Here is a 23,930-nt window from a genome sequence, read left to right on the forward strand (position 1 = left end):
AATCCTTGCAACCCCACAACTCCCATTAACTACGATCCTAGGCCTTTCCTTTCTTTCCCATGCAAAAAAAGCGGAGTCCGTGTGTGCCAGCTTCTCTCTCCAACTGCCCATGTACCAGCCCACAGACGACTTCCCCAGGCCCTCTGTTCCTCACTCTCCCAACCCAGGGCGCCCTAACTGCCAGAGCCTCTGCACCCCTGCTTTTACTCTCCGCAGCGGTAGGGGCTGGAGCGCCCCTCCCTTATGAATCGCCCACTTTCAGGTCCACACGGTCCAGGCTAGCCTCCTCCTTCCTCTCTCCTTCTCCGTCAGCTCCTCTTCCTTCGTGTCAGCGGTGTTAGGCCCAAGAAGGAAGGAGACCAGGGGCTCAGAGCAGGGGAGACAAGCTGTCTTCACCGAACACACTCAAATGGAAGGGACAATCCGGGAGAGCGAATGGGACAGGGAACCGACCCGTCCTCTGGAAGCGCCAACACCAGGGCGTCCAGGCGCCGGAGCGAGCACGGTGCCGAAAACTGCTCCAAGGCTTCTCCAGGTGTCCTTGGGAGGAGCAGTCAGGCTCCGATCCTCGCCCAGGGCGCATGCGTGAGCCGTCTGTGGGAGGCCCGCACAGCCCGCGGAGCCTATGAAAGTGGGAGCCAAGGCCCAGGTGTCAGAGACGTTCCGGGTTGTGGAGGTTGGCTTAGAGCAGGTGGGCGTACCGAACACGGTGAGTGGTGGGGTTGGGTGCCGAGGGAGTGGAGGCGACTGACTTGCAGGACAGGGAGTGGGGTGTGAGTCGTGGGTAAAGAGAGGCTGGCTCCCCCGGGATGGGCTCCTCTGGACCGGGGAAGGGGCGCGGTGGGCACGCCCGAGAGGCTGAGGACGAGGGCGCTGCAGGCCAGGCCTAAGTGATGGCCCTGGAGTGGAGCTCCTGGGCACAGCCCGTCACGTTCGAGGCGCTGCGGCAAGTTCTCTCCTGGCCTCAGTCTTCACTCAGTGCTGCTGCTGCTGCTGCTGCTGCTTGGGGAAGCCAAGACTTGTTTGTGCGAGATGCAGCTCGGGCTTGTGGGCAACGATGCCCGGGTCCCCAACGCCGCGCAGCCCTGTGTCCGCGATCCCAGGCCAGCCAGAAGAGGTGAGGACCCTTCCACCCAGACTTGGAATTCTGAAAGGGAAACAGGAGAACTTCTCCGTTAACTGTAGTGTATGGCACTTGAGTGCGACTGCCCCTTCCTAAATATGAACACCTTTCAGCCTAGGACATGAACGCCTCTTCAGAAAACGCACATTTCGAGGGGCAGTAACGCCAGACCCTTTTTTTATGTGCACGCCATGGGCCAGCAGCCTTACCTGAGTCCGTGGTGCCAGAGTCCCACCTATAATCCATTCTCTGTTCCTGGGGCAGGTAAGAAGTCCAAGAAGTTCAGTGCGGTTAGAGACCCTACCCCCTAAAGCAACGCCTGAGGTTTTCTAATACTTGAATCCATGATCTCCCTTTCCTCACTCTGTCCTGACACAGAAGAGATTATGGCAGCACATAGGGGCAGTGTTTGAAGTTCACCATTTTAATAGGTAACATTTGACTTCTAGCTATATGCCGGTTATTCTGCTAAATACTGGACGTAGGTTCTCTCATTTGACCTCAACAACCTGATGGACTAGGTATTACTGCTGTCTTTGTTTCACAAATGGGGGAACTGAGGCTCGGAGTCTGGGACTTGCCCAGAGTTACACAGGAGTCAAACCAAAATTTTATTAAACTAGTCTAGTAGAGGGACCTAGAGCTCCTAGTCCCTATAATTTTTTTTTAACAAGGCCTAAAGATTCTAAAAGCTATTATGGTAAGGTCAAAAAAAAAAAAGTACTCTGGGAGAAATATGGCAAAACTTAAAAGTTTGGGAGGTGGACATCTAGGATTTCATGCATTATGGGGTGGGAGAGGGCTTTAGGCAGTGCAGGAGAATCCATGGGGTGATTCTCCCTTCTCACACCTCCAGTAGCAAAGATAATGTTAAACCTATTCTTCTGTGTACCCTGTTGTAGATAAAGCATGTTGTGTATCTTATGCAACTGTTTTCCAAGGAGAAAAGTAGGTGTGATAAGGATTTCTTTTGAGTTCATCAGTCACTGATCCCAATTGAGTAGAATTTTTAGTCCAAGGAGCTCCTGGTGGCAGCCATTTTATAGCTGTAGTCTGAGCCATAAGGAATTCTGCCAGCATGTGGTCTACGGACTTCAGCTCCTCACTGTCTCCAGCAAGACGGCTTACTTGACATATTTTGGACTTGTACGTCCACATGAACTTAAAGAAATTTTTATATATAAGCATTCCATTAGCTCTATTTCTCTGGTGATCCCCTAATTAATACAGATGTTGAAATGTGATTTTGGAATGGTAGATGAAGGAATTATATGAGGAAAACTCTTGAGGTCAGAGGGTGGGAAATTCCTAAAAGACATGCATATTGTACCTTAAACTTTCTTTGAATTAAAAGGCTGAGATTCCATACTTGTGCAGTTTGTTCATGTGATTCACTTTCAGGTTTGTTTATTTATTTAAAGTTTGAGAGAGAGTGCCCATACAAGCAGGAGAGCGGCAGAGAGAGAATCCCAAGCAGACTCCATGCTGTTAGTGCAGAGCCGGAGGCAGGCTTGATCTGGCAAACTGTGACATCATGACCTGAGCCAAAATCAAGAGTCAGACACCTAACCGAGTCACCCAGGCGCCCTGCACCTTCAGGTTTAAAATATTTGTCCTAAGAGTTGTGATTTAGAATTAAAGTGGTGAGTACTGGAAGTAGGACTCAGATTTGTATTGCTTATTTGCTTGTTTGTCTTAATTGCAATCAAACTCAGAGATTTTAGGAATTACTGTCTTGTGTAACCTAGAACTGCAAGAAAGAAGCCACTGCAGGTTGGCTAAATAGGGAATCAAAAGACATAATCCATATTAGTACTTATTTCCCTTTATTTCTAGGTTTTGACTTTCTCTGTATTAATCTCATACTTAGCCATTTCAAAGTGGCAAAGATGGTTACAGCATTCCTAGGCCTGTAATGATTTTATGGCTAGGGGTCTCAGAGAAGAGCCCGCTCTTCCAGCAGATTCAGTGAGTTCCAAAGCTCACTGTCAGTGGTCTGGCTTTGTCACATGCCCTCCTTGTTCTACTTACCAAGCCAGGAATATGGACCAGTCTCCTTAATCAGTCTAGGTTATATGCCCCATGTTGAAGGTGTATAAGCCAGTCATATTCCATTTGGACATAGAAGGTCTCTCCATTTTCAAAGGAGCTTGAAGGGCCTATTGCCAAGAGACGAATGGATGCCAGTATGGAAAGATAAATGTTGACTATAGATTCACTGAAGATAATTTACATCATTTTTGGATAAAGTTAGTTAAGTAGGAAATGAGAGGAATGTATTAGAACTTGTCAAATAGCTGGATAAAATTGTGTATTAAACACATTTGCATTTCCTTGATGACAGATGATGTGAAGCATGTTTTCATATGTATATTTAGCAAGTTTTGTCTGTGTATTTTCTTTGGTGAGGTGTCTGTTAAGGTCTGAAGCTTTTTTTTTTTTTTTTTTTTTTTAATTTTTTTTTCAACGTTTTTTTATTTATTTTTGGGACAGAGAGAGACAGAGCATGAACGGGGGAGGGGCAGAGAGAGAGGGAGACACAGAATCGGAAACAGGCTCCAGGCTCTGAGCCATCAGCCCAGAGCCTGACGCGGGGCTCGAACTCACGGACCGTGAGATCGTGACCTGGCTGAAGTCGGACGCTTAACCGACTGCGCCACCCAGGCGCCGTGAAGCCTCTTTTTTTTTTTTTTTTTTTTTTTTTTTTTTTTTTTTTTTAATTTTTTTTTCAACGTTTATTTATTTTTGGGACAGAGAGAGACAGAGCATGAACGGGGGAGGGGCAGAGAGAGAGGGAGACACAGAATCGGAAACAGGCTCCGAGCCATCAGCCCAGAGCCTGACGCGGGGCTCGAACTCACGGACCGCGAGATCGTGACCTGGCTGAAGTCGGACGCTTAACCGACTGCGCCACCCAGGCGCCCCGTGAAGCCTCTTTTTTAATCAGGTTCTTTTCTTTTTTCTTTCTTTTTTTTTTTTTTTAAGTTTATTTATTTTGAGAGAGACAGAGGCAGCATGAGCAGGGGAGGGGCAGACAGGGTGGGAGAGAGAATCCCAAGCAGGCTCCACACTGTCAGCACAGAGCCTGATGTGGGGCTTGAATTCATGAACCACGAGATCATGAGCTGAGTCAAAATCAAGAGTCAGATGGATGTTTAACTGGCTGAGCCACCCAGGCACCCCCTAATTGGGTTATTTTCTTAATGTTTTAAGGGTTCTTTGTATATTTTGGGTAACTGTCCTTTATCAGTATTTTCTCCCAGTCTGTGACTTTTCACTCAGTTGACAGTATCAGTATCTTTTGCAGAGTTTTAAATTTTAATGAAGTCAGCTTTCAGTTCTTTCTTGCATGCATCATATATGCCACTAGTATTCTGTATAAGAAGTCATCACTATACTTAAGGACATACAGGTTTTCTGTTATCTTCTAGGTCTTATAGTTTCTGCATTTTGCATTGAGGTTTGTGGTCCATTTTGAGTTAATTTTTGTGAAGGGTGTTTAAAGTCTTTTTCTAGAATCACTTTTTGCACGTGTATGTTCAGTTGTTCCAGGATGGTTCATTGAAAAGACCATCTTTGCTCCATTGTTTTGTCTTTGCTCCTTTGTCAAATATCGGTTAATTACACAGGTCTGGGTGTGGGCTCTCCAGTCTATCCTATTGATCTGTTGGTAACTTCTTAAGTGTTTGGTAGTCTTCAATGGGCCCTTCTGGGCCTGTACTTTTTGTTCTAGAAGGTTATCAGTTGATTTTTTTCTTTAATAGATATAGGTCTATGCAGATGTCCATTTCTACTTGTATGAGTCTAGCAAACTCTGTCTTTCAAGGAATTGGTCCATTTTGTGTAGGTTATGAAAGCTGTGGTAATAGAGTTCATAGTATTCCTTCCATCTTTTTAATGTCCATGGGATCTGAAGTGGCACCCTCTTTCACTTCTGATACTAGTCGTTTGTGTCTTCCCCTTTTTCACTCAGTAAGCTGGCTGGTGGTTTATCAACTTTATTGATCTTTTCAATGAACCAGCTTTTTTATTTTATTTTTTTATTGATTCTGTTGTCAATTTCATTAATTCTGCTTTAACTTTTATTTTCTTATTCTTTGAATTTAATTTGCTCTTTATTTTCTAGTTTCCGAGATAGAGACTATATAATTGATTTTCAAATCTTTTCAATTTTGTAAATTTCCCTCTAATCATTACTTCCATGTCATCCAACAAATTTTGACAAGTTCTATTTCATTTAGTTCAAAAATCTTTTTTTTTTTTTCTTTTGAGTAGGCTTTGTGCTTATCACAGAGCCCAGTGCCAGTGCTACTCATGACCCTGAGTTCAAGACCCTGAGGTGAGACCAAGAGTTGGACGCTTAACTGACTGACTCACCCAGCACCCCTAGCTCAAAATCTTTAAATTTCTCCTGAGATTTCTTCATTGACTCAGTGTTACTTAGTATTTAATCTCAAAGTATTAGGTGATTTTACAGCTATCCTTGTTTTCTATATTCAGTTGTAGGCTAAGAGCAGACACTGTATGATTAATATACTTTTTAATTTGTAAAAGTGTTTTTTTATGGCCCACAGTATGTACTGTCTTGGTGAGTGCTCCATGTGGGTGTGAGATGTGTATTCTGTTGAATAAAGAAGTCTGTGGATGTCCATTATTTCCAGTTGGTTAAGGGTACTGTTGAGTTCAGCTGTCCTTACTGATTTTGTACACCTGCCACATCTGTCCTATTCTGATACAGGAGTATTAAAATCTCCTAGTGGTAATACTGGGTCATTCTATTTCTCCATGTATTTCTATCACTTTTGGCCTCACATAGTTTCACCCTCTGTTAAGGGCATGCACTTTAGGGAGGGATTGTTACGTTTCAGTGAAGAATTGATGTTTCATGTAATGCCACTCTTTATCCCTGATCACTTTCCTTGGTCTGAAGTCTGCTCTGTCTGAAAGAAATACAGCTTGTCCCCTTTCTTTTGATTAGTATTAACATGGTACATCTTTTTCCATTCCTGTCTTCATATTTAAAGTGAATTTTTTTTTTGTAGACAATACAGTTTTTGCCTTTTAGGGTGTCTTGTAATGTTTTATTAATTGCCAGGCATTCTGTACTGCATAAAAGGAAGTGCTCTAAATAGGCTTTTAGTGACATGGTAAGTTGTGGAGGTAGGACAGGGACCATAGTGCCATGGTTATAGAAGGACTGTGATTTTAGGTCTCAGTCTTTTAGTGAGATTGTGCCTTTGGACTATGAACTATGCCTTCTGCCATTGGGCAGGGAAGGGTGGTTAGGGTGGTTTGAGATAAGTATTTGCTTACACCCTGATCAGTTAGGCTCTGGTCAACTAGCTTGTCCTGAGGTCTGGTGTTAGTGTTGGCTGGAGTTCTCCTTGTGTATGTCACAGTGGTTCCTCTTCTCTCCTCTTCCTGTGGGATCTTTCTCCTAGATTTAATGTAAGAAACTGGTTGAGCTACTGTAGATAAAATTCAAAAAAAGCAAAGGGCAGCAGGGGATGGGGGAGGATTCCCTATGAATGGATCCCCTTGAAGTTTTTAACAATCAGATTTGTTCTCCTTGAGCCTGCAATTTGTCAGTAACAATAGTTCAGGCTTCCCTGTCCCACTACTAATTCCCATGGAATTTTTATCTCTTGGGTTTATACCCCTCTAAGTTGCACTTATCTGCATTCACATATCTCTCCAACACTGGGGTAGCACTTTGCCTGTAACCTACTGCTATGAAGGGTCTGGGAAGAATTCTTGATTTTTTCAGTTCACCTTTTTACTTTGTTTGGAGTAAATGACTTCCAAACTTCTTAGATATCCAGAATCAAACTCTACCAGCTTTTTTTTTTTTTAATTTTTTTTTTTTCCAACGTTTATTTATTTTTGGGACAGAGAGAGACAGAGCATGAATGGGGGAGGGGCAGAGAGAGAGGGAGACACAGAATCGGAAACAGGCTCCAGGCTCTGAGCCATCAGCCCAGAGCCTGACGCGGGGCTCGAACTCCCGGACCGCGAGATCGTGACCTGGCTGAAGTCGGACACTTAACCGACTGCGCCACCCAGGCGCCCCTCTACCAGCTTTTAATATTAATTAGACATGCAGTACTCATAGGTGTGCAATTGAAATAGAGGGACAAATTCATGCTTTTATAAATAGGCTGATTTTGATTCAATAGTAAGTTCTCTTTGCATCCATTCCCTCCTTTGTATAACAAGATGAATTAGTTTTCTTTTGACATTGGCCAACATCTCCCCATTTCTCCCACCACCCAGCCCCTGGCAACCACCATCCTACTGTTTCTGAGTTCATCTTTTCTAGATTTTACATATAGATGAGATGATATGGCATTTGACTTCCTTTATTGAACTGACTTCTCTTAGGAAAAGCCCTCAAGGTCCATCTGTTATCACAAGTGGCAAGATTTCCATCTAAAAAACAAAAGGTTGGGGCACCTGGGTGGCTCAGCAGGTTAAGCATCTGACTTTGGCTCAGGTAATGATCTCATGGTTCTTGAGTTCAAGTCCCACGTCAGGCTCTGTGCTGACAGCTCAGAGCCTGGAGCCTGCTTTGGATTCTGTGTGTGTGTGTATCTTTCTCTGCCCCTCCCCAGCTCATGCGTGTGCCCTCTCTCTCTGTCTCTCTCTCTCAAAAATAAATAAACATTAAAAAATTTTTAAGAAAAAAAAAAGCAAGGGGGCATGGGTGGCTCAGTCGGTTAAGTGTCTGACTTTGGCTCAGGTCATGATCTCACAGTTTGTGGGTTCGAGCCCTGCATCGGGCTCTGTGCTGACATCTCAGAGCCTGGAGCCTGCTAAGGATTCTGTGTCTCCCTCTCTCTCTCTCTCTCATCTCTCTCTCTCAAAAATAAATAAACATTTAAAAAGTTAATAAAAAAAAAGAAATGTTTTAGGGCACCTGGGTGGCTCAGTCAGTTAAACATCGACTCTTGATTTCAGTTCAGGTCTTAATCTCAAGGATGTGAGTTCGAGTCCTGCACTGGGCTTTGTACTGGGTGTGAAGCCTACTTAAAATGTGTGTGTGTATATATATGTATACAGATACATATGTGTGTATAACATATATACATACATATATATATATTATACACACACATACAGCTGTATACAGATACAGATGTATCTGTACACACACACACACACACACGCACACACAAAAGATTTTGGTAGCAGTTGGAAGAAGTAGGGAAGGAGGGATTTCCAGAAAAGTGAAGAGAAGTTGGCCTGTGGGGAATCCACATATGGCTAGAGCCTACAGGCTTAGTGGGACAGTGAGATGATACAGATACAAATCAGATAATAAGGGCCTTTATGGTACCCTAAAGAATGGGGTCATTGTTCCTCATTTCCTGAATGGCAGTGATAAGCCCTTCAAATACTGTGCTGGAGTGAGGAGGGGTCACAGTTGAGTCAGAAATAAAATTCTGGGGGCACCTGGCTGGCTCAGTTGGTGGAGCATCTGACTCTTGATGCTCAGGGTCATGAGTTTGAGCCCCATGCCCCACAGTTGGGTAATCTCTACAGTTGGGTGTAGAGATTACTTAAGAAAAGAAAAAGATAATTCTGGAGGTAGTATGGACTACAGACCTGTGAATGTCAGGGGGATGGGTAAAGGAAGATACTAGTAGTTACTGAGGTAAAAACATAGGAGAGGACTTCAAAGTCCTTCGCATGGTAGAAGAGGGAAGGTATTACAAAGAGTAGCCATGGATTTTGATTAGTGAGTGACAAAACTTTAACACCTATGTTTTTGCAATAAGTGGCTGAATATGGTCCTGTGGTAGATTCTACTGGCAGAGATCTGCTATTATGGTATTTTGTTCCACTGTATGATATGGTACAACATATGGTAGGAAGTTATCTGAGTCATGAACTTCATTCTGTTGGCTTCTAACCTCTATAGACAGTGTTGAACTCCCAACGTGAGACTTATCTGTTTACTTTCAATACAGGAAGAAACCCATGAGCTTGTATGTATAAATACATCAGGCCAGGTCTGACAGGCATTTTGATGCAGTCTTAAACAGTGAAATTGAGTTCATAAGATCAACCTCACTATATTGAGTAAACTGCCTCATAAATACTGATCTGAGTATAATTACTGCTTTTATATACTAAGTAGAGGTTTTATCTTAACTTTGTTAATCGTATACATTTGTTTTGCAAAAGCAAATGCCTTTCCTTAAATTAATTTGTATCAGAGAAATGTGTCTGTCATTCCTGGCACCACTGCACTGTTTACCCCTAAAGAGTGGAAAATGGGGGAAGATGTGTGTATGTGTGAATGAATAGTGCTGAATGAACAGGTTTAGAAAGGCTTGTACATACAAAGGACTTTTGTTCTCCTTTGCTCTATAAGAGCTGACATAATTATTCTTTCTTCAGCCACAACAATCCGGAATTATGCTTAGTGGGTGCTTGGTCTTTTTGAAAAACCGCCACTACTAAGTAGGGGTGATTCATGATATGTTATCTGATGGTCTGGCAACCAGTCAGAACAGATGCCTGCTCTTGTAGTGAAGGAGGGTGCTGGAGGCCCCACTGTTCTGGTCATTGCCCTTTCACTTGTTGAATCCTGAGGGGAGAAAGTGGGGGGCCATTAGCTACCAACTAGCATGGAAGAAATGCCATATTTTAACACTTGGTGTGGCCACTTGGCTGTGTACTGGCTGAATGTTGGGACCAGCTGCAGGAGACAGAGTGACTACTGTATTCTCTTTCCAGGTTTCAGAAATGGAAGTCTGTATTTTCCATATTCAGTGGTACTCAGTGAGTATCCTGGCTTCCTTGTTCCTCAGTCACCATTGCCCACTACACTTAACTGACGACCTATGTTTTATAACACAGCACATTTCCAGCACTGTAGTGGTTATAGAAAGAAAAAGAAAACGAGAGAGACTCAGACTGAACCTCAGCAGGCTGAGAACATGACTCAGAAACAAGGCACCCACTCAGAAGGTGATATGGTGACCAGTATCCCTACTTCTAATATTGACATAGAAATGGACGACATTCCTGAAGAAACAGATGGCGTTTTGTCTTCTGTTGCCCAAAAGAGGGAGCTACACGGTAAGAGCCCTTCTAATAACAGCCTGTATAGGACATCACCTCAAGGAAGCTATGCATCTGAGAAAGAGAAAATGAGGCTAGAACAGAGCAAAGGATCCCTTGTAACGCAGTTCTGGAAGACTCTGAAGGAAACTATGCGTTTGTATGACCTAGCTTATGGTAAAGCCATGCCAGAGAAGATGGTGCAGGACAATAGGATTTCACAGAGTTCTTGGGAAAATAGAACTTTCCCTCATGAGGGTACAGAGGGCATTACATGTAAAGATGAAGAAAGCACTGTCTGGTTGGAGCAGTGTCATGATGTAAGACATGATGATGTGGTAAAGTTGGGCTCCATCATGAATATGAACTTGGGTAAAGAAAAAAGCTATGCAGCTGCTCCCCAATTCCTATCTTCTCCAGATGAAGCAAAAGACAGAGATAGAATCCAGGATACCCTGAACTCAAATCTGTGCCTGTCTTCTGGAGATGGCAATAAGCTCCAGCAGGAAATGCTGGTCTGCCCCAGCAATAAAGCCATTGAGGACCTGAGCCTACAGTCCAATCCCAGAGTCCCCTTCGCATTGAGGAAAGCATGCTAGACAATGGTAGTGGGGGCCATGGCTTCCCTGTGAACATGAATGAAGTTGAAGTGATACAGAGCAACAGCTACCCTGAGAATTATGTCCCTCCTCCTATCTCGCTGGCCAAGTTCAACCAGGCTGATGGAGGCATTCAGTGTGATATGAGCCAGTGGCAGGATGCAGAGCTGGAGCAATCCCCTGAGCAAATGCTTTCCAAAGATGAGTCATGACTAGACTACAAAACTAAGGGATCACAGAGAAAGTCAATCAGGAATAGGAAATTGAACACAAATGAAGAAAAAATGACCATAAATGATGAGATTGAGGAGGAGTATCATGAGAACTTCAAAAAGTGTGCCAAAATTAAAAAGACTGTGAAAGGCAGAAAGCAGAAAACCCTGAGCAACTTCTCAAGTGGTAACATAGTGTATTTGTTGAAGAAAATGCTGCCTTGAACACTGTTCTTCCCGAGGATTCAGAAGACTGTGAGTTGGAAGAGGAAGTTGAAGGTGAAATGTATGAGGTAGAATGCCTCTTTGAAGAAGTTAGTCCACCAGACCCTGTGAATTCCTCAAAAAGAAGGATTTATTAAAAAAAAAAAAAATTAAAAAAAAAAAAAAAAGGGGCGCCTGGGTGGCGCAGTCGGTTAAGCGTCCGACTTCAGCCAGGTCACGATCTCGCGGTCCGTGAGTTCGAGCCCCGCGTTGGGCTCTGGGCTGATGGCTCAGAGCCTGGAGCCTGTTTCCGATTCTGTGTCTCCCTCTCTCTCTGCCCCTCCCCCTTTCATGCTCTGTCTCTCTCTGTCCCAAAAATAAATAAAAAACGTTGAAAAAAAAATTTAAAAAAAAAGAAGGATTTATTGCAATGCCAGCAGGATAATCAGGATGCCACCTGAGTGGTCTCTCCCTCCTCAACTTATCGTCTGGCCCACCAGAAATAAGGACAGGTTAAAGCATGTTGAATATGAGAGTATCCCTATGGTATATGAAGTGACAGGACAGGATGGCAGGATCCAAAGGGAACGTATGATGGCCATGCAGAAGGGACTGGAGTCTAAGACAGCCTCTCACAAGTCATGGGAATGTAAGTGACTAATGGGCTGATCCTATTTGGTTGTCTGTGGTGGTTCCATACCGCATCCTGGAGGCAAAGGCAGCCGTACATCAATAGTATTTCTCCATTTTGAAAGTATGTTCTTAAGCAATTATAGATGCCCATGTGTGCAGGATTGGCAGAGATCCCAAGTCTGAGGTCCTGCATTCCAGGAAATTGTAATGTAATTTGAAATAAAGAGCTGTAGCAGATGATGGAGAGCTGGTTGGTCTTAAAGGACAGTGGGGTTGAGAGAGAAAGGAAAGATGGACTTTGAGGTAGGTGGTTGCTGAGAATGGGCAGTCCATGTGGAGGCAGTGAATTGTGATACAAATTTGGGGACTGTGGTTTGAAGAGGGAATGGAGACAGCAGCATGAGCTTATCAAAAGGGCAGCCAGGGCAGGTCAAGTGTGTTCCAGGGATTGAGCTTGAGACCAGAGGGGAGACCTGTGATGAGTTTAGAAGGTAGGTCTAAACAGAATGGGCTAAAGTAGTAGATATTTTCCTTTCTAGATGTTTTTCCTCTAGGCAATAAGGAGGTGCCAAAGCAAACTGAATAAAGGACAGGAAGAAGTATGCTCTAGGAATCTTCAGCTGGCAGTACAGTGTAGGAGGAATTTGAACTCTGCCTATATGGCTAAAACCCCTGTATAAAGTCAGTTTAAGTGAACTTTGAATATAAAATGATGAGGGTCTTAACTCTCATGGCAGTAAAAGTTTTACATCTCAGAGAATTCATTAACGAAATTGACTCCTTAAGAATAGAAGGCTGGGTTTTGAACTTGAGTACCTAGAAAAAATGGTAACATCTGTGGTAAAGTAAACTTGTGAAGGGAATTTGTTTTGCTTTATGTGTGGCTGTCAGTGGGAGGACTAGACCAGCAGGTCATGCACACCTGGTTGAAGCTGGAGTTTGGATCACCGTATTTTTAGGGAGGGGGCTCAAACGAGTGGGAAGGGTCCAAAGTAGAGCCTGGGGGATGATTGTATCTGGGGTGCAAAAGTGAAATGAAGCAGGTAAGGGTTGAATGGGATGCATAAGGACCCGCAGGAAATTTAATTAAGCTCAGTCTTAGCTCCTAAACCAGAACACTGGCCATCTTACCTTTAGTCTTCTTAAAGTCTCATTTGCCTCTGCTGTCATTTCTCATCAGTGTGTAGGAATCCATTTTTTCCATCCTATCACAGCCCTGTGAAGAAGATAACCTCAATTTACTCTTGGTTATGCAGTGAAGATGGTAATTTTCAGGGTGAACCTCTAGATTATGTCTGTTACATTTTTTTATTGCTAAGGACTGTAGAATGATATAGAATAGGATCTTGAAAAATAGGTTTTCTTGAAAGATGTATTATTTATTTATTTATTTATTTATTGCCATTGTTTTTTTAAGCAATTTGGGTTATTTGCTGTATGAATCACTTCTTCCCTCAGGTAACTGTGAGAGATGGAAAAGCAAGGTACCTTACAAAGTTTCAAACAGATTCGAGGCAGATGCTGTAAAGTTTAGGAAACAGCCAGCAGGTATAGAGTTGGTATCTATCCTGTGTCCGGTTTTCAATGTCATGATTAGCTTTTAGGGCTTTGTTTGGGGTTTCCTACTCAGTGCATGTTCTGTCCTCTAAAACTAACACTGCTTGTGGGCAGTGAAAAATGGCAGCATTCTAACTGGGTAGTAGACCTGTATCTATATAGATCCTTGCTCACAAGCAGATTGGAGCCTAAGCCTTTTCATTCTGTGGAGTGTCATTTTTATGTCAGTTTTCCACATTTAATTCACCAGTGCTGTTATGGTAGTGTGTTGTATGTTATATGGGATTTTGTAAGTTATCCTGCTGGTTCAAAGTGTCCCAGATTAGAGCTAGTAGAGCTGGGCACTGGAAGTTCAGGATCTCCCTTAAAAGTTCAGGATCTCCCTTAAAGGTCTAGTAGTTTGACAGGCTTCTCTTCACACTGGGTCTTGGCAATGAGTATCCCTGCCACACCTTCAACCCCTAGGCCTGGGGTGTCAGGGAGAAAGTGCTTATTGGCTTTTTAAATGGGCCATTCCTGCCTTGCAGCGGTCATAAAGTAAAGATTGATAATCATGCTCCAGCAAAATGTTAAGACCTTTAACTTTATCCTAAAGATGAAAATTAAAGATATTAGTAATGATTCTTTGTATAAGATATCTTGAGTTTTACAGCTGATTTAAGGAACTGTATTATTCTATTATTTTACAGGAAACAAATACTGAGTTCCAGCTACATAAAAGAACTAAATATTGCATCATTATGGTGGTTTAGAACATGTGATCATCCATTGATTTAATCTAATAAAGCTGTTACACCAACAAACAAGAAAATATGACATTGTAAAGCCTTTGCAATTAAAAGATATAAAACAGCAAATAAATTGAATTGTGTATGTGTGTGATTCTCAAGCATTTTGTTCCCATCTCAAAATGGCCACATCACTGGTAACACCAACTGAGTTGGGTCATTCCTGAATACTTCTGCCATGTCTATTACTGTCTTATAATCTCAGGGACCTTTAAATATGGGGAAAAGGATGGCAGAGTTGAGGACAGACTAAATAGATGGATTCCCCATGAACAGGAACTACCCTGAAGAGAGAGACGGTACCTTTTTCATTTTTTATAAATGGAAACCAGGCATATAGTAGGTCCACTGATGGGTATGTCCCATGGTGGTTTGTAGTATGTTACTTACTTCCAGTATACACTTGTAGAAACAAGGGAAACTTTAGGCAAACAAGAGTTCCTTATACTCGGAACCTATGACCTAGATGGTAAATTTGTGGAACCAGTCTTCTCCCAATAAAAGATACAGGTTAAGTCTGTGGCTAGGTGCCAAAATGTTTGTATGTGGATGAAGGCTGTCCTAAGAGTAATTATAAGATATAGGTATTTGGCAGATATGGAGAGGCTAGGGTAACCTCTTGGAAGGGCTCTCTGAGTGATCGTATCAACAATATTTTGATACATATGGATGGATCCACTCAATATTGCCTCTAAGTTGTCCAGTGATTTAAACTATATATATATATATATATATATATATATATATGTATATATATATATATATATTTGACTATATTTTTATATTTTTAACTCCATATGGTAACAAAGTATCTCTCAAGATGGATTAAGGAGATGGTAAAAAGTGATGGCACTGCATGTTTTCAGATGAGATGCAAAAAGGCAAGCAAAAGATGATACGGTTTCTAAAGCTGGTCTTAGGAGAAGATCTGACTTATTTCCTGCCTAACTCCTATTTAAAAGATGGAGTAGATATTCTAGGAGAATATCTGTGACCCCTATCCCCACCCGTGGCTGGATTATGTGACTCTCCTATGTGTCTTCTAGTAACACCTGCATTTTCACTTTCATAACCCATTATGTGACATATCACAGGACAGTTACAACGTTTTCAACCTTGAGACCATGTATTCCTTAGGGCTATAGATTATTGTCTCCAGTAGATTATCTCCATGGAATAGTTAGTATAGAGCCTGGAACATCATATGCACTCAAGTATTTGTGAATGAATGGCTTAGTGTCAATTTAAATGAACAGTTTTGTCCTTGGCACTGTTCCCACCAACATTCCAAGCCCAGAACATAACTGAAATGGGAAGGCTGGAATAACTGAACAATAAGGAACACTTGAGTCCAGATAATCCAACTTCTGAGCTTATTTGGGAACTACAGGAAGGCATTCCACTACTCTAACTCCCTACCAACAGTTCTGATTCATTCAAATTCCAACAGTCTGATTCATTCACCTATAAATCCCCATGAGAAGATTAAAGAGTGTGGTTTTTCATTAATGTGTTAATAGGGGTTGAATCCGATTGCTTTTTTGACACCTGTGAAATAGGAGTTTGAAGTGTGGGTAAACTAATTCAAGGCATTTAAATGGACCATAACTGGGGATCTCTGGCTAGTAGGAAGATATTGGATCCTAGAAGTTAGGAAAGATGGTAATGCCGGTATATGGAAGAGGAAACAGAAAAAGAGGACAACTCCAATGAACACTTCCCTGCTTTGTAATCCTTCCCAAAGTCTTTATTCTAGAGGCCAGATGAGAAGTCAAGCATAGGTTTGGAAACTGGAGTCCAAAATGAAGGGTACATCCTGATACCACCTTCCGTTTCATTTTCCCAAGCAGTTATTATACCCCATGGCACAATGAGTTCCTTAGGGTCAGACTCTGACATGAAGATTTGTGTGCAGGGAGTGCTTTAATGGAGAGCGCTTTGGGGAGTAAAATCTCTGAAGGGGCAAAGAAAGGATGATTAAGCATAGGGAAGAAGTTTGGATATGATGCAGCAACAACAAAGACCTCAGCCAATCCAATTGGGAGCTCCTGAGCTGCAATGATCCTGCAGAATTTTCTCAACTGGGGTAAGAGGACACCCCTATACCCGTGCACTGACCAGTCACTGATACAGGATGACCCTTAGAAAGGAAGCATGACCTTGGGTACCGTGGCTTTCTTCAAGAAAGATCAAATCCCTGGATAGGGGAAGTCAGTTGTAAGTTGTCAGTTGTTAGCCATCCCAGCAGGTGGGAGGGTAAATATTTTAGTCCGAAAGTCAGCAGTGGGAACTAGGCAGATACCAGTAGCACAACAAAGCATCCACTACAACTTCCAAATCAGGTTCCAACTGGAGCATGTAACCATACTTCTAATAAATTCACATTCTGTTAGAAGTCTAGGGGCACCTGGGTGGCTCAGTCGGTTGAGCATCTGACCAGCTCGGGTCATGATCTCATGGCTCAGAAGTTTGAACATTGGGCTCTGTGCTGGCAGTGTGGAGACTGCTGGGAATTCTCTCTCTCTCCTCTCTCTCTGACCCTCCCCAACTTGTGCTTTCTCTCTCTCAAAAGAAATAAACTTAAAAGAAGTTGAATCTAGAGGTGCACCTGGGTGGCTCAGTCAGTTTAGTGTCTGACTCTTGATTTTGGCTTAGGTTATGATCCCATGGTCATGAGATTGAGCCCCATGTTGGGTTCCATGCTCAGCATGGAGCCTTCTTGAGATTCTCTCTCTCTCTCTCTCTCTCTCTCTCTCTCTCTCTCTCTCTGCCCCTGCCCTGCTTGCACACGAACGTGCACATGCAACTCTCTCTCAAAATAAACAAAGTTGAGACTAGAACATGAAACAAGACGGTCTCTGCCCAAAAGAAGCTTCCAGACATGTCACTAATTTCAACAAACGTAGTGGCTTAAAACAGTAACCGTTGACTTCCGGTTTCTGGACTAGCATATGAGGAGATAAGAAGTCTTTTTATTTAGATTCAAGTTAGTTAATATATAGGATAGTACTGGTTTCAGGAGTAGAAGGGAATCTTCACTCTGTCCTGAGAAGTAAAAAGAACTAAAAAATTACCAAATCTCCCCTAAATTCATCAAAGAATGGAGGTCATGACAAAACCACTGATCCAAAAATTGGAGAGAGAGGCAGACACGGAAAATCACAACCTCCCATGGCAGAAGCCTCTGTGGGAGATAGGTGCGCTAGGGTAGGATATCGAATGTAACGAGTGGACCATTCTGGTGTTGATGTGAGAGGTGGGGTTGTGGGTATGTGAGGACACAGAATATATATATGGGTAATCTCTATAGTTTCTGCTCACTTCCATTGTGAACCTAAAATGGCTCTGAAAAAAATAAGTCTGAATTTTTTAAAAAATGAAAAATAGGGGCGCCTGGGTGGCGCAGTCGGTTAAGCGTCCGACTTCAGCCAGGTCACGATCTCGCGGTCCGTGAGTTCGAGCCCCGCGTCAGGCTCTGGGCTGATGGCTCGGAGCCTGGAGCCTGTTTCCGATTCTGTGTCTCCCTCTCTCTCTGCCCCTCCCCCGTTCATGCTCTGTCTCTCTCTGTCCCAAAAATAAAATAAACGTTGAAAAAAAAAATTTAAAAAAATGAAAAATAAAAGCATCACCCATTTATCATCTCATAGGTCTGTAGGTCAGAAATCTGGGTAGAATAGATTCTCAGCTTAGCACTTTGTAATGCCAAAATGAGGTGTGGGCAGGGCTAGGCTATTACCTGAAGGCTGTGGAGAAGAATAGTGCCCAAGGTCATTTTGACTATTAGCAGAAGTGAGTTCCCTGCAAGTACTGTAGGACTGAGGTGACCATTTCCTTGCTGGCTGTTGACTACGATTGCTTTTACCTCTTGGAAGCTGCCCCATTTCCTTGCTATATGGCCCCTTCCTTTTTTTTAACTTTTTTTTTTTTTTTAAGATTTTAAATAATCTCTACACCCAATGTGGGGTTTCAGTTTACAACCCCAAGATCAAGAGTTGCATGCTTTACTGACTGAGCCAGCCAGATGCCTGGACCCCTTCATTTTAAAATAAATCCACCAACAGCACATCATGTCTTTCTCAAACTCGGAATGTGACTTCCTCTTTGCTACCTGTCAGAAAATTTAAAAACTTCTGGTTTTAAAAACACCATGTGATTTGGTTCTGACCATCCACATAGTTACGAAAAGATCAATTGTGTATTATAATCTAATCATGGGAATAAAATCCATTATAGTAACAAGTTCTACAGATTTGGGCAAAAAATCTTGGAGGTTACTTTATAATTCTGCCTACCACAACCATGATGACAGGTTGATATATACCTTGGTAGAAGGAGTTCTGGTGACTTCTCTTAATTTTCTAAATAGGACTGGAGAGTACTGAGTCTGAAGGGAGAGATTTCAGGATGAAGAACTTTTGATTGATGAGCTTTATGGGCTCAGCGGTCTGGGAATTGGAGAATTGGAACAGAGGAGGAAGAGGTTAGTTTGAGGTTCTTCTGGGTAAACCGGGCAAAAAGACAGGTCAAGGGATATGACAGACTGAAGGAAAGGACCACAGAATCTAGGCCAGAAACAGAAGACAGAGAAACCTGGAGTGCGAGAGGAGGAATTAACTTGCAAAGGCTGCAGTGGATGGCAAGATTCCAGTTAAAGCAGGAAGTGGAAGAAGGCTTCAAGAAGAGGTTTAACATTTGGAGCAGTGGTTCTCCAAGTCTGGCCCCCAAACCAATAGCGTCAGCATCCTTCGGGCATTTGTCAGAATTGCAAACTCTCCAGTCCACTCCAGACCTAGTAAATCAGAAATTCTAAAACTCTAGGAACAGGACAGAGGAATCTATTTCAACAGCCACTCCAGGTGATTTTGCTGCTCCGTAGTTTAAGAATCATCGATATTATTCTCCCATATTGTAACAGAATATGTTTATCAGGAATGGGTTTCCAGCAGGAGAAAGGAAATTCCTGGAAGGAGAATTTTCCCATTGCATGCTCAGCTAGGATGCCTAGGGTAAATGTAAGACACGGCTGAATGAACTGGCCTTACAGTTTTCAGAAATAACAAATCCTGGTCATTCTAATCTGGGCCAATTGTGTTACTGAGATAAACTTTCTAAGACCAAGGCTAGGAACAGTTACTGAAGGGAGCTAGAGAAGGAGCCAGACTGGACTGCATCAGCCACTCTTTAGAGAGGGGAAACCTCAGGGAAAGTGGCAAAAAGTAGGAATAATGTATTCCAGGGACCCTGAATGATGAGAGCAGCAACAGATGCTAGTGGAGAGGGAGGGACACCTGCTTATGACCAAGATCTGGCTCCACTTTGGCTCAGCAAAGGACAGACACTCTCCCCTAGCTGCAGGCACCACCCCAAGCAGCTGAGCTGCCTCAGCTGCAGCTGTTCATAGGTGGGCTGTGCTTAGCCAACAGGATGAGGATGTATTTGAGGATGTGGGTAGCTGACCCAGTACAGTAATCTGGATCACCTTATAATTTTTCTGAATCTACTACTCAAGAAATAATAATAGTTGTGGGAAAATAGCAGTAAGAACTAAGCAAGTTAAATACATAATTTTTCAATGTTATTACAGGGTATCCCACCCTTCCAAAAAACCCTCAAGCAATCATGCCAGGGTTTATGAGCATAGGTCTTTTGAGTGCAGGAAAGCCCAACATGCTTTATACTGTTGAGTTAAAAAATGAAAAAATGGGAGCACCTGGTGGGCTCAGTCGGTTAAGAATCTGACTCTTGGTTTTTGGCTCTGGTCATGATCTCATGATTCGTGAGTTAGAGGCCCGAGTGGGGCTCTTCACTGACAGTGCAGAGGCTGCTTGGGATTCTCTGTCTCCTCCTCTCTGTGCCCCTCCCCTGCTCCTGTTCTCTCTCTCTCAAACATTGTTTCAAAAATGAAAAATTGGTGCCGACAAATGTTCATACCATGCTAAAAAGAGAAAAAACTTTTTCTATGATACATAAATATTTCCTGATGACTTCACAATAAATTGGTAACATTAGACACTGGGGAAGGGAACTGAGTGGCTGGGGGAGAAAAGGAAGAATTGTCATGATTAAAAACCTTATGTACCTTTTAAATTTGGAGCACATGCATGCATTATTAAGAAATAAAAAATTACTACACTTAAAAAATAAATAATGAGCTTTTATTATCCTCGACAACAGAGAAAAGCCATGCCTGGAGTCTCTGGGAATTCTGGGAACGCTCCCAGGGGGAGGGGAAGGCTGCAAGTAGCACCTGGAGCTTCCTCAGAGACTCATTCCCTCAGTCTCACCCTACTGGCAGAGGCAGCTGGAAGGAATCACAAACTGCAAGGATCAGTGGGAGGAAGACAACGAACAACGCTTTCCTGCCTGAAATCAGCCGCTGTCCAGAGCCAGCACCAGGGAAGACACAACTCACCCTCCGGGGGTCACGTCTTTGCTGGAAGGCAGGTGAGATTCACACGCGTGACACCGAATGCCCTGCTCTCTTGGGGTCTCCAAGTCCTCCCCGATTCCACACCCTCTGGTCTGGGGCCACAGTGTCTGATTTTTGAGAGGAGAACATGGAATAGGTCAAGTCCTTGTCAGTCCGAGTCTGAACTCTCATTCGACTTGGAAGACTTATGCTTTTGTTTTTTCTTCTTCTTTTCTTTTTTCCTTTTCTTATGCTTTTCTTTCTTCTTCTTTTTCTTGTGTTTCTCTTTACATTCTGAGGAGCTGGAGCTGCTCCCATCTTCATCGGAGGTGGAATCCTCCAGTAACTGTTTTAACTGCTGTATCCTAAACAGAAGTTTGACCAAAGAACCATATTTTAAAAAAATTGTAGATAAAAATGATGTGAGAGCAGCAGTGAGGGTAAAAAATGTCATGAATAACCACCTTGAGAAAGATGGTACTTATTTTTATTTGTGCATGTCTTCCCCGTTCTTGTCCACGTCCATGCCTATTTGACAGGACTGTAACCAGTATATGAGCCATTCTGTGTTTTCATTGTCCTAAATATTTCTGCATGTTTCTCGAGTCCTTACCACAGAACTTCTAACAGATGCCTACTTTCCTTACTCACCGCCCCCAACTGCTCAAGTAATCTACCTCCTCAAAACAATTATTACTCAGCGTCACCAGTTTTGGGAAAAACAAACTCTCCCGTTTCTTCACCCTATCTTTGTTCATGTCTAAGGATCATTTTTCACAACAGCTCAGACCCTTAAAGACACTGGAGAAGATAAACTAAGCTATGGTTGGTTGCCAACATCAACTATCAGTGGTATGAGCAGGCTGGGCCAAACACACTGCTTTAAGCCAACCCGGATAGAACAAGGCTGGCCTGCTCATTCCCCACATACTGGCCTTTCCAGTGATTACTCCTGCCTTCCACACATTTCACAACTAAATTAAAGTACCATATTTACCAAACCACTCATCTAATACTGGAATAGATGTTTCCAACTTTATATAAGAGGGTATTGTTATCACCAGGACCACCTCACCTTACATCCTTTTCATGTCTTTTATTCTCTCGTATGATGTCATACATGGGATCTTCATGTGCCTTGAGGGTTAGAGAAGGGTAAGGTTGGATTAGGGCTTCATGGACTATTTAGTTAAATTAAAATTAAATCTCTATTTCACTGAAACCAGGTTTTTTTCCTGTTTGGTGTAACATTTAATATGTTCGAGGGGCACCTGGGTGGCTCAGTCAGTTGAGCATCCAACTCGATTTCGGCTCAGGTCATGGTCCAGAGATCATGGGATCGAGCCTCAAGGTGGGCTCTGTGCTGAGCACTGAGCATGGAGGCTACTTGGTGTTCTCTCTCTCACCCTTTGCCCCTCTTCCTGCTTGCACATTCTCTCTCTCTAAAATAAAAATGAAAAAAAAAAAGTTCTAATCCTTCTTAAGGGTTACCGTCACTGCAAACCTATTGAGGCTTTTTAAAAAAAAATTTTTTTTTAAACGTTTATTTATTATTGACAAACAGAGAGAGACAGAGCAAACAGGGGAAGGGCAGAGGGAGAGGGAGACACAGAATCTGAAGCAGGTTCCAGGCTCTGGGCTGTCAGCACACAGCCTGACACAGGGCTCGAACTCACAAATCGCGAGATCATGACCTGAGCCAAAGTCTGATGCTTAATTGACTGAGCCACCCAGGCGCCCCCCTATTGAGGCTTTAACAAAGAATTTTCTAATTAGAAAATACAGATTGTAATTTAAATATCCTTTACAAGAATATACACCATGGCAGAATCATGTAATACTACTCAAGGTAGAAATATTGAGGTAATTTGCTTTGTTCTGTTTGGAAAGGTGATTAAGAAATGGTATTAAGAAAAGCAAGTGAATTACAAAATGATACATAAGAATGGAACACTTATAGGTACACAAAAATATATGTTAAGTACCTCAAACAAAGTCTGCAACTATACCAGAAGTACAGATAATTTTTTTTAATGTTTATTTATTTTAGAGACAGAGAGACAGAGCACAAGTGGGGGAAGGGCAGAGAGAGCCGGAGACAGAATCTGAAGCAGGCTCTGAGCTGTCAGCACAGAACCCGGCATAGGACTCAAACCCACGAACCATGAAATCATGACCTGACTTAGACACTTAACCGACTGAGCCACCCAGGTGCCCCAGAAGTCCAGATAATTTAAAGTGACTTGAATTACTTAAAAATAAGAATACATGTAGGAGGAATGTTACAGTATGTAAACTATCTCAATTTTAAAAAAGAATAAATCTAATTTGTAGAAATTTTAAATGTTACCAAAAAATTATGTTAAGCTTGGCTCTGGAGAGTCCATTCTGCTAGTCTTCTGGCAGTTTTCTGGGTTAGTCTGGAAAACCTCCAAAAGCATGAAGGTTAAAGAACACCCTACTAAAGAATGAATGGGTCAACCAGGCAATTAGAGAAGAAATTTAAAAATATATGGAAATAAATGAAAATGAAAATACAACAATTCAAACGCTTTGGGATGCAACGAAGGCAGTCCTGAGAGGAAAACACATTGCAATCCAGGCCTCTCTCAAGAAACAAGAAAAATCCCAAATACAAAATCTAACAGCACACCTAAAGGAAATAGAAGCAGAACAGCAAAGACACCCCAAACCCAGAAGAAGAAGAGAAATAATAAATATCAGAGCAGAAATAAACAATACAGAATCTAAAAAAACTGTAGAGCAGATCAATGAAACCAAGAGTTGGTTTTTTGAAAACATAAACAAAATTGATAAACCTCTAGCCAGGCTTCTCAAAAAGAAAAGGGAGATGACCCAAATAGATAAAATCATGAATAAAAATGGAATTATTACAACCAATCCCTCAGAAATACAAGCAATTATCAGGGAATCCTATGAAAAATTATATACCAACCAAGTGGACAACCTGGAAGAAATGGACAAATTCCTAAGCACCCACACACTTCCAAAACTCAAACAGGAAGAAATAGAAAACTTGAACAGACCCATAACCAGTGAAGAAATTGAATCAGTTATCAAAAATCTCCCAACAAATAAGAGTCCAGGACCAGATGGCTTCCCTGGGGAATTCTACCAGACATTTAAAGCAGAGATAATACCTATCCTTCTCAAGCTGTTCCAAAAAACAGAAAGGGAAGGAAAACTTCCAACTCATTCTATGAAACCAGCATTACTTTGATTCCTAAACCAGACAGAGACCCAGCAAAAAAAGAAAACTACAGGCCCATATCCCTGATGAATATGGATGCAAATATTCTCAATAAGATACTAGCA

The 23,930-nt window shown here is 42.4% G+C and overlaps 1 protein-coding gene across 5 annotated transcripts in view; it reads right to left on the reverse strand.

Moving 5' to 3' along the window:
- Window positions 1–308: 308 nt before the first annotated feature.
- LOC115509058 (retinitis pigmentosa 9 protein-like) overlaps window positions 309–23,930 on the reverse strand; it is a 39,861-nt gene continuing 16,239 nt past the window's right edge. Inside the window, exons 5-9 of one of the 5 annotated variants that reach the window (XR_003967213.1) lie at window positions 21,670–21,731; window positions 20,598–20,959; window positions 12,972–13,056; window positions 6,437–6,560; window positions 309–1,147 (exon numbers count right to left, since the gene is read on the reverse strand). Coding sequence is in view for 1 of the 5 variants with exons in the window: in XM_030308209.1 (XP_030164069.1) it covers window positions 20,764–20,959; window positions 21,670–21,731 (258 nt within the window). In the remaining 4 variants the exon portion in view is untranslated. Of the gene's footprint in view, window positions 1,148–6,414; window positions 6,561–12,971; window positions 13,057–18,506; window positions 18,631–20,318; window positions 20,960–21,669; window positions 21,732–23,930 lie in introns of those variants that run through there. The other 4 variants (XR_003967215.1, XR_003967214.1, XR_003967212.1 and 1 more) reach the window with 4 other exon arrangements.

The sequence above is a fragment of the Lynx canadensis genome, chromosome A2 (genome assembly GCF_007474595.2).
Source record: "Lynx canadensis isolate LIC74 chromosome A2, mLynCan4.pri.v2, whole genome shotgun sequence".
Classification (NCBI taxonomy): domain Eukaryota; kingdom Metazoa; phylum Chordata; class Mammalia; order Carnivora; family Felidae; genus Lynx; species Lynx canadensis.